Genomic DNA, 19,251 nt, shown 5'->3' on the forward strand with positions numbered 1-19,251 from the left:
TCTTGAATATTTACACATTAATAAGGAGAAATAGAAAAAGGAAATAAATAAGATAAATACATTAATGCTAATTTATTTTGGGAATTTCCACAATGATTCCGGTATTTTTGTCATTGATTTGTTGTCTATGATCTAATTTCTCGCTTGCATCACAGGATTGCTAACATATGGGATATCCGTGCGGGTAGGCAGATGCATAAGCTCTTAGGACATACACAATGGATACGGTAAACAAAGGGAACATAGATTTTATACTTATAACTCATTTCCCACTGTAAATTTTTATAAATTTATAAAGGTGAAGGTCTGATCCTATATTAAAAATGCAGGTCCATAAGGATGTCCAGTGATACTTTAATTACTGGTAGTGATGATTGGACAGCAAGAATATGGTCTGTTTCCCGAGGAACATGTGATGCTGTTCTAGCATGCCATGCGGGGCCAATATTGTGTGTTGAGTATTCTCCTCTGGACAAAGGAATTATAACAGGTCTGCGATCTCAGACTCTTGCCCATGCTATTGTTTGATCTTTTTCTGGGGGACGGGGATGGTTTTGGGGAGAATTTTAGGTGAGAGAAGTTTCTTGTTCTGTGCTTATATCTCAGGTGCTAATTAAACGGTTAAAATGTTCGTTTACAGGGTCAACCGATGGCCTTGTAAGATTCTGGGAAAATGATGAGGGTAAGAGCTTTGGCCATCTCATGTTGTTTCTTGTTCAGCTATTTTGCGTTCTTGATATTTACTTTCTGTTTAATTTGCATGCCGTGTACGGTTGTATTTCATTTAAGATTTCATTTTTGCAAGATTTTTTATGTAAGCATCATCATTATTCAGGAGAATAATTTGCTCCCCGCAATGCTAGGGATATTTAAAAAGAAAAATATTTAGAATTACTCTCTCTGGTTCTTATTATAGACCTATTAACAATTTTACGTAGATTAAGGAATTCAAATAAAATTAGTTAATGCTTTTAGCATTTAAAAATTACCCTTAATGAAATTCATTAATTGAAAGATGTTGTTTAGTTAGGGAATATCATAGAAAAGGACATTTGGGGGGGGTGATTTCCCATAATTTGTCTAAAATCTGCGAGCATGTCTCAGTCTCCAGTTGCAATGATATTTTATTAAGCATGACGCTTCAAAAACTCGTAGCCATACGTGAAATGTGATGGGCACTTTTGTTGGACACGCAAAACTTAAATGTTCGAATGTTGCACAATTAGCATATTAGCAATCCCAGTAATCAACAGAAGGACCCTTTTTGTAATGAGTAGGTGGACTTGTTATTTCATTGGTTTCTTAGGTACTGTCTGTTCGGTAGCATACTGAACTGCAAAGTATTTAGTGTTTGTGCTCAATCACCTGCTCAAAGATTCATTTGGTGACTAATGCTACCCTGCAGTTATTTATGAAACTAAATATTCAATATATCATTGTCATGGCATTTTTAATCCGCCTATATGGCCTGATCTTACCACCATATCGTATAAAGATATTGAGCTAGCTAACTTATATTTATTAATAGTAATGATTAATTCAATTGAAAATAGTGTGTAATGTACATGCAATTTTTTTAAGAAAGGCAACCGGTACCCCTTGGTGATGTTGCACTTTGCATGTGCAGGAGGTATTAAGTGTGTCAAAAATGTAACAATTCACAATGCTGCCATAATGTCTATCAATGCTGGGGAACACTGGCTAGGAATTGGAGCTGCAGATAATTCTATGTCTCTCTTCCATCGTCCTCAGGAAAGACTTGGTAGCTTTTCTGGTGCTGGTTCCAAGATGGGTGGTTGGCAGCTTTACAGAACACCACAAAAAACAGTTGCTATGGTAGGCATTGTCTCTTGCTTCTTTCTTTCTGAACTTATTTGTTTATTTATTTATTTCCTTATTTATTATATTACCTCCAGTCTTAATTATAAGACCTCGTTTGTAGTCGTTTGTAAACTACAAACGAGGCCTTAGTATATTTCATGCGCAAATTCTTTGAATATCTCAGATGTACTTGCAACTGTTATTGTTGCCATTAATTGTCAATTTACTTGCTTTCGTAAACCTGTGATATTTTAATTGGGCAAGTCGCCTAAAGAGAATGCTTATCGTTGCCTCTGAAAGGTGCTACATATGTCAGCAAAATATTTGTAATTCTGATTTACGGTCCTCAGTTCCTTTATCATTGGCGTAAACTTTACAATAACGAAATTCAATGTCTCTAGAGATGAATAAATTGATCGATGGTTGTTTTCCTGGATTGACAACGGCCCCTACTGTGATATATACAGGTAAGATGCATGAGTTCTGACCTGGAGAGGAAAAGGATATGCAGCGGCGGTCGTAATGGAATTTTAAGGCTTTGGGATGCCACCATCAACATCTGATCCTGACTGATATCCCCGTGAATTTTCATGGGTGACACTTGAAAGAGAAGCTAATTCGTGACGGCGATAGCCTACAGGCTACAATATTCTTGTTTATTCCCTATACGTATATAATATGTATGACGAGTTAAAACCGAGAATGCAATTTTGGTTAATGTAATCCCTCTGCCAACAGTTAAATTGTTTGTTGTGTGTAGAGTTTGATACATCCTAAATGTACATACAAGGAACTAACAAATACTGTTATTACAGTAGGTAAATTTTTGCCAGAGTTGATTGCAAGTTAATTTGCGCTATGCGACATTGCGTCATTGAAATCAAAACTGATAGGTGGTTATCTCTGTTAAACAAATAATAATGGTTATATTGTACATCAAAATGCCAGGACACTCCAAACAGTCAATAAGTAAAACAATGAAAGTCCTGAAACTTTTGGCCAAAAGTGTAATCAACAACTACACATTTTCCCTTGAAAACTTGCATTTGAGATATTTAAGAAACATTTTCTGGCGGATTCTAGCAGAATATGCACCAAGTTACGGGTAGAAGATAGGAAAACGAGAGCTATGTCAATTTAGTCTTCTTAGACTTCGCGCCCGTCTTCTCAGGACCATCTTCTTCTGAAGATGAGGTTTCAGCTAAATCATCAGGCACATCTGAGGAGCATTATGCTTTGTTATAAAATCCTTCAATATGACCATGCTTTTCTCTTTCAATGAAAAATTTGCTCCGACAGAGAACCATTGTCTGCCTGAACAGAATAAGATTCTGCACCAAGACGAAGTGTAGCTTTAGCCAGAGGCTTCAACGGCATGGCATCACAGGATTCAGCTTCCATCATAACCCTCACCCTGCATAGCGAACAATTGACGATTTAGGACAGCCTAGGAGATGAAAGCCAGAGGAAGATACAAATTCGAGACCATTTCAGGAAATAACCAATCCTTTTTTCTTTTTGACAAAAGGAAATAATCAATCTAAGCACAACATCCAGCATTTGAGGCCCCTTAATATTTTCAAAAATTAACAAATTTCAAATTTCAGGCACGTCTGAAGCTATAATGTCAAATCGTTAGTTATCTTAAATTCTTGTCTTCAATTCTACCGAAAGCACGGCATCTTCAAAGATTGGCGCGTTCAAGAGTTAAAACGTACACAGCCATTTTAATTGAACAAATACTCCTTAACGATCACAAACCTTTCAGTCTCTATAGACATACTACTGTGATGCCAAATAATCAGAGATAAAACTGAAAAATCATTACTAAATGAGAATAAAATGGTCGAGATTACGCATTCAATTAATAAGTAATTTCAGCTAAACTGTTCTTTTTTAGGAATAGAAACCGTATTCAAAAATCAAAGAACAGTACAACAAAACAAGCTAGGTTAACCCCCTTCATCAAACTCCTCCTCCTGCTCAAGAGGTGGAGGTTAGCTACTGTTCTACGCTGAGTGGGTAGAGTTACCTAACTTTAATTCCCAATAATCCGGAAATCAAAATAGTAAAAAGAAAGAAAAAGACAACATAACAGCCGAGGCTGTGATAAATCAATCCTATGTACGATTCTCATTGTGTCTCGCCATCGATTGTGAAAGGAAACCTCAACAATATGAGAAAGCCAGAGTGAGAGTGGGGATCATTACCTGAAGTAGACTGACGAAAGATCGTTCAGCTCAGCCGCTAGTAGGAGATAGTCGAGGGAGAGAGGAAGAAAAGGGATCCACAGAAGGGCCTTTCTTTAGAGGCCTGTGATTTATACAATTTGGGTAATAGCCCAGTAAGTCTGAGCCCAAGTTGAGAGTTACCATGAAAAAACAGATTATTCAACTAATTCCACGCTTAATTAATTTCATTCTTCTTCAATTCGTGACATGACAGTAAACCAACCCCTAAGGGGCAAAAAGGATGATAATAAAGAAAATTTAGTATATGTGAAGTCAGAAATTGATGAGGTAATTTAAAACATGTTACGAGATTTTATTAAAATCTATGTATCTGCATATAGTATAAAGGAAAAACCCCCAATAAAATTCAGTTAAAATACCTAAATTCAAATTAAACCCTACATTTTAAATAAATTCTTAATTATGACATGAGAATTAATTTAAGATTTCTGAATTTTGTTAAATGATCAGAATACTTCTCTTTAATTAAAATAAAAAATTAATTATTTTACTCTTTTAAGTGATCTTTTACCTCTTATAATTATTTTTAAGACCCAAAAACACATAAAATTTTTTATAGTGTTTAAAATTTATATATATAGCTAAAATATTCAAAGATATTTTAATAAAACATTTTAAATTTGAACATAAATAGCCTTAAAATAAATATTTTTATTTTATGTTTGTAAATATTTATTTTAAGATTTTAAAATATTTTAATTACAAAAAATATTCATTATTATGTTCTTATAATTTATGTTAGTTTTATTTGTTTAAGCAAACATTGGATTCCAACCCAAAACATAATTTGGAGCAACTCAACATAAAATATTTCTTTTAATTAAGATATTTTAAAATCTCAAAAATAAATATTTACAACCTGAAAATATAAAATATTTATTTATAGAGTACTTAGATTGTAATTTAAAATATTTGATTAAAATATTTTTAAAGGTTTTGGTTATATATACAAATTTTAAACATTATAAAATTAATGTGTGTTCTCTAGTCCAAAAAAATCATAAGAAATAAGAGTAACCATTTAGGAGGGGTAAAATAATTAATTTTTTAAATTAAATAAGAGAACTCTAGTCATTTAGCAACATTCAAAAATTTCTAATAAGACCTCATGGCCTAATTAGGAATTTGTTAAAAATATAAGCATGAATTTAAATTTAAGTATTTTAATTGGATTTAATTGGGATTCTCCCTAATATAAAAGCTCTTGTAATAAAATATTTAATAAGTTATATTATTCTGGTTTTTTTTTTTTGCGTCTATAAAATCATATTATTCTTTAAAATCCAAGCAACACAAAGGGCTTTCCCTAATTAAAAATAAATATTACTTGTGATTCTTAATATAAGAGTTAGTTTAACATTCAATTTGATCTTAAATATGAGACTCCAATCTATTTTCTCATATTTATTCTTTTTTTTTTAAGATAGTTCTTTGTGGTAATTGTACATGTTATATGTTTTATCAAATAATAGTTCTAGTTAATACAAATGATTAACAAGAGTATTTTAAGAAACATAACACCTGTTTATTAATAACTAACTTAACTAATTTTCTTAATGTACTCAAATTAATCAACTAGTTTTTATATTAAATATTAAATTAAAAGTATTATAATTTTTAATCCATCAAGTTTATTCTCGTTTTGATTTTGACTCATTGAGTTTGAAATTATAAGTCTTAGTCCATTAAATTTCTTTTCATTCAAAGCATTAGTCTATTTAATTCAATAAAAATCTAAATCATTTTATTCTTCAATGGCTAAAACCTATAATTTGAAACCTAAAAAATCAAAACTGAAATGAAACCAAATTTAAGGGACTAAAAATTACATTAATTTTAATTTAAAACTTAAAAATCATTTTTCTTGGTATAAAGATTTTAGAAAAGGGGTCAGGCTCATCCACAATCCAAGGGCAGGGCATCTAACACTAACCCACTGGGGTCTGTCCCTATAGGCACAGGAGCAAGACAAGCAATTCCCTTTTTTTATGGCCTAATAGATAGAAATCTTTCAACTTCACTATAATGTGGTAATGCCTCCCCTAATACTATGATTGGAATCACAAGAAAGTGGCACCTTCTAGGATCGAACCCCTCCACTACGCAATCATTTTTTCTTTCATAAGTTCTAATCAGTTTTTTGTTTGTTGCCCACCCAGTTCATCGGAGCTTTACTCTGACTACATCTGGATCCGACTCGCGTCACGTACCTGGCTGTGGTGGGTAAGTCTCCCAACGGGTATTTCTGCATATGCTGAGGCTCAAACTCGAGACCTCGCTTAAGTGGTACCAAACCGCTTACTACTTGAACCAACCCCCGTTGGTAGGTCTAATCAGTTTTTATTTGTACGCTTGTTTCATCAGGCCTAGGCCCATTCAGGAGGACAAGGCCTAGTATAGTTTGGGCTACCCAAACTCACCCAACAAAACGACTCCATTTTATTACCTCACAAAAAAAAACCCCGCCCCTGTATGACTAATGAAGGAAGAAGCTCGTTCCGTGACGAACCCAAACCTGAGGAGAGCACTCTCTGATCCCATATATCTACCGGAAAACTGAATGAACAGCGGTCGAACAAGATCCCGTTTAAGTTAACATCGTTTTGCTGATCCCGCATTACCGTCAGGAAGTCTGTTTGGTAAAAGCTGAAGAGAAGAGATCAAATTCAGAAATGGAGTCTCCGCAAGGTGGATCCGAGAGAGATAAATCCAAATCTTCGTCGTCATCTCCGATCCCTGTTGTCTCCAGCTTCTGGAAAGGTATCCAAATTTCACTTGGCTATTACTATTACCATGTTGCAACTTTCTGCACGACTTACAACTTCAATTACACGCGTTTTAGTTCATTTCAGTGGATGGATGGATCGTTGAACTCACTGCCGCTGAGTAATAGTTCTTGCTTAGCCTTAACCTTTGTGGCTGTTTACGAGTATGATTGTTTAATGAGATTCCTTTTTTTTTTTTAAGTAAAATGTTTAATGAGATTCTTTTTCTAAATTGGTTTTGCCCTCCACTTCGGGATATATTTCCCGTATAGTTCCTGACATTCTGCTGAACTTTGAATAAAATAAAATAAAATTGCAAATTGATGGCTTACTCAGGAATGGAATCTTCAGTCATCTTAATCAGACCCAATTGAACTCATTCTTCACTTTTTAATGCCAAACGAAGTTAGCAGAGTTCCTTTCTACTTTGTAAAATCGGCATAGCGCGCATCTAAAAGATCGTGTACGCATGAAGGGTAAATGGTGAAATAAGTATGGTATTTAACTTCCTTTCTTGAACATTTTAGCAATGTTATCTTCTTTCTCACCCGTGTTCAGAGATATTATCAGAAGGACAGATGCTCGTTTATGCCCCTTTCAATTTTGAAAATGAACGAGATACCAAATATTTATTTATTTATTTTTTTCAATGTTCCCTTACTGTTTTAAATGAATACTATTCTGAGTTATCTTTAGAGCAGTTAACCGCAGCAGGCGGAGGAGAAGTTATACAGGCAACGCGCGTGCACACACACACACACACAAAGAATAGAAAGACAGACAGAAAGAAAGCGCCATAGAACATAGCATCAGAAGTTTAGTCATGCATATGAAGTGTGAAATACTCATTTTGATTACTGCAGAAAGCTGTAATCTTTAGTTGATTTCATACGTTAGTGTATGCTAAGAAAGTCTCAACTGATGTGAGTTCACACTTCGTCAATAAAAAATTTTAATCATAGAATGTACTCTCTCTCTCTCTCTCTCCCCCTGCATGTGTATGTGTGTCTATGTATATACTGTGATGAACATTGTTACATAAGTGGCTTGTTTCTGCAATCATATTGTTTCTTATCTAATTGAAAGGAATGATTAACTTATTAACATTTTTATTGCGCATGCCCGTGTATTTTTCCCGTCATCTTTTTCCTTTTTGATTTCCAGTTCAAGCCTTTACGAATTTGGAGTTGGAATATCAAGTGCAGCATCTGTGTTATCCAAAGCTCTCAAATTGTTTTACTTCCATTCTATTTTGATGTTCCTCTTTTTTTCTCGTTTTCTTGTTTTGATGCAATCATTTGACCTGACGTAGTTATTTATATCCACCTTTTTGACATATTGCTGCACTAGCGCCAACAAAATCCCATTTTGAACCAAAGGCATAATATCTCTCCTTTACAGATTTTGACTTAGAGAAGGAGAAATCTATATTGGATGAACAAGGGCTCCGGATTGCAGAAAACCAGGAAAACAGTCAGAAAAATAGGCGGAAGCTTGCAGAGAGCACTAGAGGTATGCTTCAGCTACTGTATCCAAATTATGGTGGAAAGATAGACATAATGGAATAGACCTAATATGAGCAGGTTACATTCTTAATCCACCCTCAATCCTATAATGCGGAAATTTGAGATTCTTTTTTCCCTCTTCTTTGAGGGGACAAGGATTAACTTCACTTTATATATCTGGATTGTTTCTTTTTCTTTTTCTTTTTCTTTTGTTATATGGTGTTGCGTAAACTGAATGCAAATTATGTTGCTTCCAGATTTTAAGAAAGCTTCGCCTGAGGAAAAGTTAGGTCTGTTTAATACCTTGCTTAAGGGCTATCAAGAAGAGGTGGATAATCTTACTAAGAGGGCCAAATTTGGAGAAAATGCTTTTCTTAACATCTATCAAAAGCTTTATGAGGCTCCTGATCCTTATCCGGCTCTTGCATCAATTGCTGTGAGTTCTAGCATTTCACTAAGTAGCCCATGTGAACGAATTTAAATTGTCAATTTCAATGCAGTTTCTATTTTTAATATCATATATGCATGATAAAAATTTTGTAATGTTGTGAAATGTAGTACATATGGTTGCGTGGGAGAGACCAAAGAGGTTTACACTCGCTTACTTCTTGCATAGATGTACAATTTAACTATATTCTTGCACACAAGGAAAATAGGAATACTGGCATTCTCTGAAGTGGTACAGTTGTATGAATCATGAAGGTTAAGAAAGTCATTGGCAGGTCCATGCCTACAAGTTGTAAATCAGAATTTCTTATATGTATTCTATTGATATCTTGAATCAAATGTTCAAATGGATCAACTCCACCCTGATGCCACAATAATTGATGCCCATGCCAGGTTCCCTTTGCTGTTTATCAGCACCATTTATCATGGTAACTTTCACACTATCTTTATAACCATCCTGAAAATAACTGCCTTATACAGTAGCATCTATCCTTGCAGTAATTGCTATGCCATTTCTATGCTTTTCTGACAACCATATCATCTACTTTGATGTAGCTCCATCCAAACTATCAATAATACGTTTGTCAAATTTGTGAACATTTAAACACTGAAATATGCAAATTTATATTTTCCAATGTGAGCTGTCTTTGCTTTTACTCTTTGCATATCTTTTATCGAATGCCTACATGTACATGGGTTTGCTTGGGATAGAGGCCAAACGTAGGTCTCTGATAATATGCTGCTAAGAATTCACTATGTTGCCTGATTGTGCAATTGTCATTTGTCCTGCCGTGTATGTATGAAGCTTATGTGCATCACCAACTTTCAATGTCTATCTGGGAAGTAATGTGCATATCTGCATGTGATTATTCATATTCTGGTATAATTTCTTTGTACAGGAGCAAGATCTCAAATTGTCTGAGCTGGAATCTGAAAATCGGAAAATGCAAGTTGAGCTTGAAGAATTCAGGACAGAGGCAACTCACTTGAAGAATCAACAGGCTACAATACGAAGACTTGAAGAAAGAAATCGTCAATTAGAACAGCAGGTGTTAATGTTTTGGATATTGCAAATACTATTGCATAATTACTTCATCTGATTTTCATTTTTTGAACCCACCTAACAGTTAACTTTTTCCCCTGTTCCGTATTGTATGCATGCATATGCCTGTACTATCACGGGGTGTTGTGACCTGCGTGCTTATGTTCTTATTTTCCTACGGAATTGTGTCCCATCCAATTTTGATATTGTGGCCCTTATGAGAGTAAATAAGCCTTGGGTGCGGTTACAAATGCAGCCAAGCCCAGAGAGATTTACATTTTGAACATACTATTAAGAGAAAATCCCTATTGCGATCCTTGACATACAGGTTTTTGTTTGGTCTTCCACAAATTATCTATTTCATTTTAGTCCCCGTCAATTCACCAGTGCTTATATTGAAGTGCAGTACTAAAATTTTCTCACTGATAACACCAATTGTTTGAATGAGATCTACACCAGTTATATGACATTTAAATGATATGAGCATGGAGATGAAGGAAAATGTACTGCTTGTGTTGTGAAAAAGAACTCTGCCATGTATGCCAGTGCCACAAAATGTCTTCTGCTAATTATGAATATTGTCTAACTCAATGATTGCTGGGTTTCTGGAGTTTTAATTGCAGTTCAAAATATATCTAACAACTTTTTTATCATGCCACTGAAGTAATAATAAATTACCTTCGAATTATATTTAACATCTTTGTTGTGATCGTTGTATTGAGAATTTATTCTCTGATGATATGCAGTCCGACTAGATCACATCTAGATGCTCTCTATGCCAATTGAATTTGATCCTATACTATACCTGCCTGGCATCAGTTAGTTTACAATTGAACTTGTATGTGTCAGATGGAAGAGAAAATAAAAGAAGTTGTTGAAATTAAGCAACGGAGTCTGGCAGAAGAGAACCAGAAAACGTTGGAAGCTATAAAAGAGAGGTATCTTAAACTGTAACAAGTGGTTTGAGATTACTGTCATTTATTTGCAGTTTGCGTATATGCCTTTCTAGCACTTCTTTTTGATCATTTATCTCCTGTTGGAACCATCCTCTTTCTATCTTGGCATTACATAGATTCCCCGCCCCTTTTGGTGACAGCATTACATAGATTTATGATCCCTTTTGACATGCAGAGAACAATCATTACAAGAACAGTTGCGGCAAGCTCAAGAAAGTGTTTCCAATATGCAGAAATTACATGAACTTGCACAAAACCAGTTGTTTGAAGTCCGTGCTCAATCAGGTAAGCAGCTAGTTTTGATTTTGATTCTGGATACATACTTTATACTTGAATCTCTAACATCTGTTATTACGATTCAGTATAATCTAATTTCAGCACTTTTTAGTGCTTCTGCGTATTCAAATGATAATTTATCAAGTTATATTTAAAAGAAATTATGTCTTGGGTTCCTGCTTTTCCAGATGAAGAGAGGGCTGCTAAGCAATCGGAGGTCAACCTTTTAATGGATGAAGTTGAGCGGGCACAAATGAGACTTCTTAGTTTGGAGAGAGAGAAGGTGCCATACACAGACCTTCTTTTGATTTTGAAATGCACGAATTCTTGTACTCACATCAAATTTTAACCTCCATGGCCAAATTGTTATAAGTTTTGCTTCTTTCTTTCCTACTTTTTCAGTTTTTATGAAATATTCTAGTACTGTGTTCTTGTTCTATATTAAGATCCGGTTGAGTTAAATTAGTTTCCTCCTCAACAGAGATGATTAAACCACACAACCTTCTGTGTGTTCTAAAAATATGGGCCAGCACCCTTGAAGCTAAAATATGACTTAAAAGACTTTGAAGGATAATGACAGTTTTGTTTTTGGTAGTTTAATAACTTCTTTTTTAATTAAACATTTGACTGGTTAAAAATTAATTATAATGAATACTGTAAAGTTATTTAATCTAAATTTAAAAAAATTGACTTTTTATATATTGGTGAAAATACAAATTGGGTACTTGTTATATTATTAAAAAAATAGGTGGAAGTTGTCATTGGAGCTCATCTTTTCCTACAAGGGAGCATAATATAGCATCTTTTTGAATAGAGGAGAGGGTCATGTAATTTGAATGGGTGAGTCAGAAGAGGGAGATGTAATCCACTCTTGAAAATCATGCCACTGCTGTTGTGAATAGATATACATGCCAATTTAGAATGTTAGTTTTCTAGTCTAGCACGGTGGAAGATATATGTATGTATGAAGTTAACACATAGGAATCTTCCTGTGTTGAAGGAAAATGAGAAACGCATAACAATTTTTATGCAAGAATATTCTGAATTTAGCAAGAAAATTACTGTCAAAACCAATGAATTATATTTGTATTTCCTTACTTCTGATAAAATTTCTTTTTCTATACGAAAATGATTTTTTGGAAAAAGTAATGACCTCTCTCCAAATTATTTCATAAATTATTACTTATCATTTCAGGTGAGATGTGTGTGTAAAAGGAAGAGCAGTATAAGATTACATTTTCCATATAGAGTGTAATCAATTACTGATCTATGCACTTTTAGAAGTGTGCATTGGATGAATTTTTCTTTATTGCATTACCATTTACCAACTCCTATCATAACGCTTGTTCTCTTTGTTGTACCTGTCTTTCTCTGTGTTCATGTAGGGAGTTCTCCGGTCTCAGCTACAATCAGCAAATGAGGAGACTGAAACTAAGAAAAGGTATGCGGTGGTGCCTCTGTTTTTTCCCCTTGTACTTTTTCTTTTTTTGCCCCTGTATAAATGAAATCTGTTAAACCCAAAGGAACAAAGCAAGAACTGAAAGGACAGCTGTCTACATTTACACATATTTCCTATTCTGAGATAAATAACATTTACATTTTAACTACTGGCTGGATAAACTACTTTATTATTTCGTCAAGCAGCACTATAAATGTAATATGTGCCTTAAGTTTTCTGTTTTTCTGGGAATTAAGTGAAGTTTCAGTTTCAGCTGTTGCTTCCAAATAATCTGAGTAAAGCCACATTGCATGAACAGATTCTCAGATTTCTCCTTCTGCACTAAAAAAATCAAGGAGTATTTATTTGATCCCCAAACTTTCTGGTCTTCCGTTAATGGAAGCATTGCCAGCCAAACAATGAATTAGTTGCCAAAAGAAAGAAAATTGCAATGTTTGGTTGAGCACATCATATTAAACCAATTCAGTGGGCTCACGTTTGACTTTTGTTGTCCATCTTTCTGTCTATTTAACTATATATGCATATTCACTTTTAGATGTCTCCAACTCTTGCTTTTTTTGCTCCTAACTAATCAGGCCTTCTGATTTCTGCCATTTTTTTTTCCTTTTTTTTTTTTTCCGCAGTGACAATTTAGATTCAAATAGAATGCTTGAGAATTCTTTAAATGCCAAAGAGAAGCTGATCTCTGAGTTGAACATGGAACTGCACAATATCGAAACAACCTTATCAAATGAGAGGGAGGAACACAGGAATGATATCAAGAAATTGACTGCAATGCTCAATGAAAAGGTGATGTTTCTTCCTTTCTTATGATGATCTCTTGCGTTAACTCCAATTCCTTTGATGCCTAATGCTTATGTTCCACCATAACCGTTATATTCTATTCTTTCACTTTGTTTCTTCCATTTTATTCTTGGGTATGCACAAATCTCATGGTAAGACCATTGTAGGTTAAAGTTTCTCCTATGCTGGACAACCATAAAATTGAAGTGGGGAGCACATTGGGGCTAAGTTACTAGCTTTTAGGTTGCCTGGTTCTCTGATATAGTGTTTGAGCCTTTTGAGTCCAGCACCAAAGTTCAAACATTGGAACCCCTATGCTAGTACTTGTAAATCAGCATAAAGTGATAAAGAGCCTGCCTTAGTCCATGTTTTCTGGTCTAATAAACTTGCACATTATGATCTGTCAAAAGGTTAAAGCCTACTGATGCGGAGCAGTGTATGGGAAGAGCAAAGGGGTGGGAAAAGAAGGGAGGCAGGATGTTGGGAGTATAAGCAAAGAAATAACATAAATAGAAGGTGGAAACCCAAAATAACCTACACTCCTCTTATGCCCAATCCTACAATTCAATTCCATCTCCTCTCCTTCTCTTTCCTCTCACTTGATTCCCCCACCCCCTCTCTAGTAAATAAAGCTTTGAAATTTGAATCAACACGCTCCATTTTCTTGCTGTAGGAGCTAGCCTTCATTTACCTTATTATCTCTGTTTTAACCTTCCAAAACAAGCTCCTCAGCCTCCTCTTTTCACACACAACCGTGTGGCCTTCAAATAGCAGCAATAGCAACAGCAACTCGTCACATTCACACTCATCAATGCCATCTGCTTCTTCTTCTTCAGACCAAAACTTTAAAATAATTCCACCATAAAACTCATTTTCCTTGTATAAATTCATTTACAAGCTCCCTGCCCCACAATAGCAGCCACTTGCTGCCAAAACTTCTGATGCTTTCAATGAGTCTCTCCCTCCCTCCCTCCCTCTCTCTCTCTTCCCCTCTCCTTCCTCTTTTCTCATTGAGCTAGATGGAGCATCAGATTGCCTCTCCTTCTTCAATCCATTGTGGGGGACGGGTGGCAATATGTTGGCCATGGAGAAGGAGCAGGGTCTTTGGTAATGGGTTTTTGTGGTTTTTTCTTCTGGGAGAGGGGGGGGGGGAATTGGCTCTTGATTCATTCCCCCTTGCTGATGTTTGCTGTTTAGCAATCATCGTCTGGTATGATGCATTGCATCTGAGTTGAGACATTCGCATATCTGAGAATAACTCAGAATGCTTGGTGAATTGAGTGGGAGAGTGTTTGACACTTGGCACGTTTAAGTATTATTTTTTTCCTTGTAAACCACCAAAAGTTATGAATGCTTGAAAAGTTTGATCTCACATTTTTTAGGTGGTTGTGCCTAATCCCTGCTCACAGTTATTGCTTCGCAAGTATTGGCTATACTAGCAAATTGTGAGGAAAGCAATATATATGCACACACACACACACACACTGAAAGTTATCAATATATATATGTACACACACACAGACACACACACACACACTGAAAGTTATCAATATATATATGTACACACACACACATTGAAAGTTGTAGAAAGGTGTACTATTCATATCTATGGACAGTGTGGCTCACCTTGGGCTCTGTGCTAAGGCGCAGGGTCCGCTAATTATATTGTGAGCTTATGACCTTGTTATGTATGCTCTTTTCTTGTTTTTTCTATAATGCTCATGAATGCTCGGCATTATACATCCAGGACAAATACCTTTCAAGAATTACAGTTGTGTTCTCTAACTTCTACTTTCCTATTCCTTTTGATATAGGAGGCTGCTCTCGAACAGATGAAGAAAGAGCTTCATGCGAGACCAACAGCAAAAATGGTTGATGATTTGCAGAAGAAAGTGAAAATTCTACAGGCAATTTTAGTTTCCTCCTTCTTTCCTAGTGCTTAAGTTAGCTACATATGTAAAAATGTCCACGAGTTTTCATTGTGGCACCTAATACTGCATTTGCCATCTAACTCTTCATGGTTCTACATACAGGCAGTAGGTTATAATTCGATTGAGGCTGAAGACTGGGATCTGGCTACAAGTGGGGAAGAGATGAGCAAGATGGAATCTCTTCTTCTTGACAAAAATCGGAAAATGGAGCATGAACTGACACAATTGAAGGTATGAATTTGGGTTCTTTTGAGCAGGACAATTTAGCGATTCCATCCCCTCTCTTCACTTCTTCTCCCTTCCCCTATTTTTAATGATAAATTGGGGTTAACAACTCTCTCAAAACTGAATTTCTAGTGTTGTTCCCAAAATTGGTAAGAACTATTGGGATGTCTCATAATTCTTTCAATTGAACATTGCCCAGGCTAAGTGATCCAGTAACCATTTTAATTTCCTTTCCGAGTCTTGCCTATCAGACTATTTTTGGGTGTCGTCGCTCTTGCTGATTTAGGGGTCATCCTGCCATTTTCAGGTCAAACTTTCTGAGAAAACATCTTTATTGGAGGAAGCAGAACATAAGATAGCAGAACTTACAGCAAAGGTTCACGAACAACAAAAATTGATACAGAAGTTGGAAGATGATATATTGAAGGTCTGCATCAATTACCTCTAGATTTTTGTTTACTATATCTGCTGCTTCTATTCTTCTTCATTTCCTTTACGAATTAGGATTACATTGTGCTTGTCTTTGACAAACCAAGCATGCCCTTTCTGATACAGGGTTATAATTCTAAGGATCGTAAAGGACCTTTTCCTGATGATTGGGATCTTTCAGAGGCTGGTGGGGGTGAAGCAACTGAGGTAAATTTCTCTTTCATAGAAATCAAATATGATGCATTCAGTGATCAAGAACTGATTCTCTTACGCCATTTGTAGTTTAATCCCATTTTGTTTGATCGGGATACCGAATCATTCTCCATAATGATTTTTTCTAAGTTTATTTACTAGTATGTAATTTAAGCAAATCATACAGCCAGATTAGATGTCTTTTCTTTTGACTAGATATGAATTGTAGAGAAAATTCTAAACTTTTCGAAACAAACGTTCAGGAGAACATTGCTGGAGCTTAGGGAAATGTCTTTGGGATTCCTGCCGCATTTGACCAATTTTAAGCAAATATGTTAAACAATTAGGACTAACTCCTATACCTAAGAATTTATCATTCTGTATTACTGTAAAGAGAAATTTTAACTGGGAACATCAGTATAATATTTGGCTATTTCATGGTATTTACTATTGGAGAATGCCAGAATGGAGAATTCTGTTTTGGGGACAAAATCTTGTTGAGGTATAAATAAAAACTATTCTTATGCCTTCCGCGTTCCCCTATTAATTTAAGCTTTTGGGCCAGTCATTTTCATGACGGAATGCTGTCTCTGTTTCTAAATGATTAGGAAGTTGAACCTTACAGCTCCACCCACATTCAAATTCAAATTAAGTTTAGCAAATCACATGAACTTCCCTTGAATTTTGCTGAAATTACATAAATTTTCTATTTTCAAAATATACACTTCTTATTTTAAATATCTTATTAAAATATCCTCAGTTAACCTAAACATATAAATATGTATTGTATTTAATTATGTGCATATAAAAATAATAAATAATATTTTCTTCAAATATGCCCAAATAGAAAATTAAAAAGGAGTACATTTTGCTTTCATTAAAGTTAACAAAATATGCATTTAGGTTTATGGGTGGTATTTTGGCGAAAAAATTAAAATAAATTAGATACCATTTAGCACAATTCTTTTTGCCGATATTTACTGGATACTCCCATACACTGATTAGTTCTGCATGGAAAGTTTTCTTCTATCTTGCCTATCTGTTCATTTAAATTTTAAAAATTCTTACACGGCCTTATCTGCATCAGACTACAGATCCGAGGCATGTAACCTCGGAGCAAGACCAGAGCTCAATGCTTAAAGTAATTTGTAACCAAAGGGATCGATTTAGAACACGTTTGCGAGAGTCAGAAGAGGTAAACAATTTCAGTAATGACTGATTTATTCATCCTTGCATTATTGCAATCAAGAATCAAACTTTTATATTATAGATGTGACCATGTGACTTAGTTAATATTTTCAACAGGAAGTGAGGCAGTTGAAAGAGAAGATTGGAGTACTAACAGTGGAACTGGAAAAGACCAAAGCTGATAACGTAAAGCTGTACGGGAAGATTCGTTATGTCCAAGATTACAATACTGAGAAAGTGGTTTCTAGGGGTTCCAAAAAGGTTGTTTAAATGGTTCTGTTTATTTTAAACTTTAATGTAACATTTTTTCAAATTCTTTTTTCCCCATTTCTGATATTTTCAAAGAATTGATTGAATTTATCTTTACGTGCAGTATGCGGAAGATCTTGAAAGTGGTTTCACTTCAGATGTTGAATCTAAATACAAGAAGATATACGAAGATGACATAAATCCTTTTGCAGCCTTCTCAAAAAAGGTGGACTGGTGCCATCCATCGTTAAGAAAAGCATCAAGTGTTTATATCTCGCAGTTTGAACTAATGATTCATCAATCCTGACTAACCCCCTACTGATGGATATGTTGAGATAGAAGACTTTGTTGAAGATAACAAAAAACCAGATAAGATCTTTAAAGGAAACTAAAGTGTTAAAATCGATTATATGAGACACCATATTCTTCGCATCATCTTTTTGTCTTGTGAAACAGTTTATAGGACTCCCAATGATGAAGTCTTTCGTTCAAATATCATATTCTAAGCCTGTAGGCAACCATGCAAACAAACTAGTTGTCTCGCACTATATTTTATTTACTAATGATCTTTGTTATTATTATTATTATTATTTTTCCAAATACGATCTGATTTATCTCTTCCGCGTGCAAATAGGAAAGGGACCAAAGATACAAAGAACTAGGATTCAGGGACAGAATCACGCTCAGCAGTGGACGTTTTCTTCTTGGCAACAAGTATGATTGTGCTATATTTAATTCAAAAACTAATGATTTAATATTCCTGTCCCCATGTGACTATATAATCTGTCTCACATTTAAATCAATGGTAATTAATCACTTAGAGCTCATGTCCAACAGTTTACTGTTTCATCAGCCACCATTTATAACATAATTTTCTTTAACGGGTTCTCCAATTCATCGCACTGATACTGGTTGTTTCCTAAACCAATGTCTTTATCTTCTGCCTTAGCGTTTCAAATTTTACTTTCCAGCTGATTCTTGTTGATGTCTTCTTTAGTATTTGTTTTACCTTTGAGTATATCATTATCTACCTCAGTAGAATTATTGTCTAGTACTTGCTCTGCCAATTGGTCATGTCCTTACCAGACTCTGCCAGCAGCAAGCGATTTATGCCCAGAAAACCTGCGGCCATTGCCACCATATTCTGTGTGTATTGTAGATACTGCCTCAGGATTTTATTTTAACTTCTTATTCTCGCTCTAGGAGTTTGTTTATAGTATGTCAAATGCGTCTTTCTTTCATTCTTATTTCTGTGGATTGTATGATTTTGTGCATCGTTATTTGATGAACAATCTCTTGCAGGTATGCCCGAACTTTTGCTTTCTTTTATACCATCGGTTTGCATATTCTGGTCTTCACCTGCCTTTATCGAATGTCAGCTCTGAGCTATCTTAGGTAAATATTTGAAAAATGCATTTTGTTGACACAAATATTAGCTTGATTACGCTGACTAAGGTATTTTCTTTCCCTACAGTAATGGCTCAGAGGAAACCTTGGTTGGCGAAAATTTAACTAATCTTCCACATGCACTCTAATTGGTATGCGGCTCTCATTTTGTGGCCATTGCTGAAATGAAGGGGGCTTAATGTTAATATTCTATTAATAGTTATCAAATATACTGTACATATTGATCATTGTTACTACCGATAGTGGTGTTTGTCAATACAAACTCAGATGTGCAATGATAAGTAATGTTCAATTTTAAATTTTTTTCATTGTTCAAGTAAAAAA

General features: G+C 35.0%; 2 protein-coding genes across 2 annotated transcripts; both read left to right on the plus strand.

The window, feature by feature from the left end:
• Positions 1-117: 117 nt before the first annotated feature.
• Positions 118-2,653, plus strand: LOC114748565 (DENN domain and WD repeat-containing protein SCD1; the record flags this gene model as incomplete). The annotated part of the gene is made up of 5 exons (XM_028936997.1): positions 118-227; positions 330-490; positions 641-682; positions 1,628-1,836; positions 2,289-2,653. Coding segments are annotated over 5 exons (618 nt in total), but the record flags the coding sequence as incomplete, so codon positions are not given.
• A 3,977-nt stretch (positions 2,654-6,630) lies between these two features.
• LOC114748566 (protein CASP) lies at positions 6,631-19,251 on the plus strand. The gene is made up of 19 exons (XM_028936998.1): positions 6,631-6,833; positions 8,240-8,350; positions 8,601-8,779; positions 9,690-9,839; positions 10,682-10,770; positions 10,964-11,073; positions 11,253-11,347; positions 12,450-12,505; positions 13,147-13,312; positions 15,121-15,213; positions 15,340-15,468; positions 15,770-15,889; positions 16,018-16,098; positions 17,171-17,278; positions 17,389-17,532; positions 17,645-17,746; positions 18,155-18,234; positions 18,823-18,915; positions 18,995-19,251. The coding sequence occupies exons 1-19, from the start codon at positions 6,746-6,748 to the stop codon at positions 19,053-19,055; spliced, it is 2,055 nt and encodes a 684-aa protein (XP_028792831.1). The 5' UTR covers positions 6,631-6,745; the 3' UTR covers positions 19,056-19,251.

The sequence above is a fragment of the Neltuma alba genome, unplaced genomic scaffold (assembly GCF_004799145.2).
Source record: "Neltuma alba isolate B1F8T4 unplaced genomic scaffold, ASM479914v2 tig00005743_pilon, whole genome shotgun sequence".
Lineage (NCBI taxonomy): Eukaryota > Viridiplantae > Streptophyta > Magnoliopsida > Fabales > Fabaceae > Neltuma > Neltuma alba.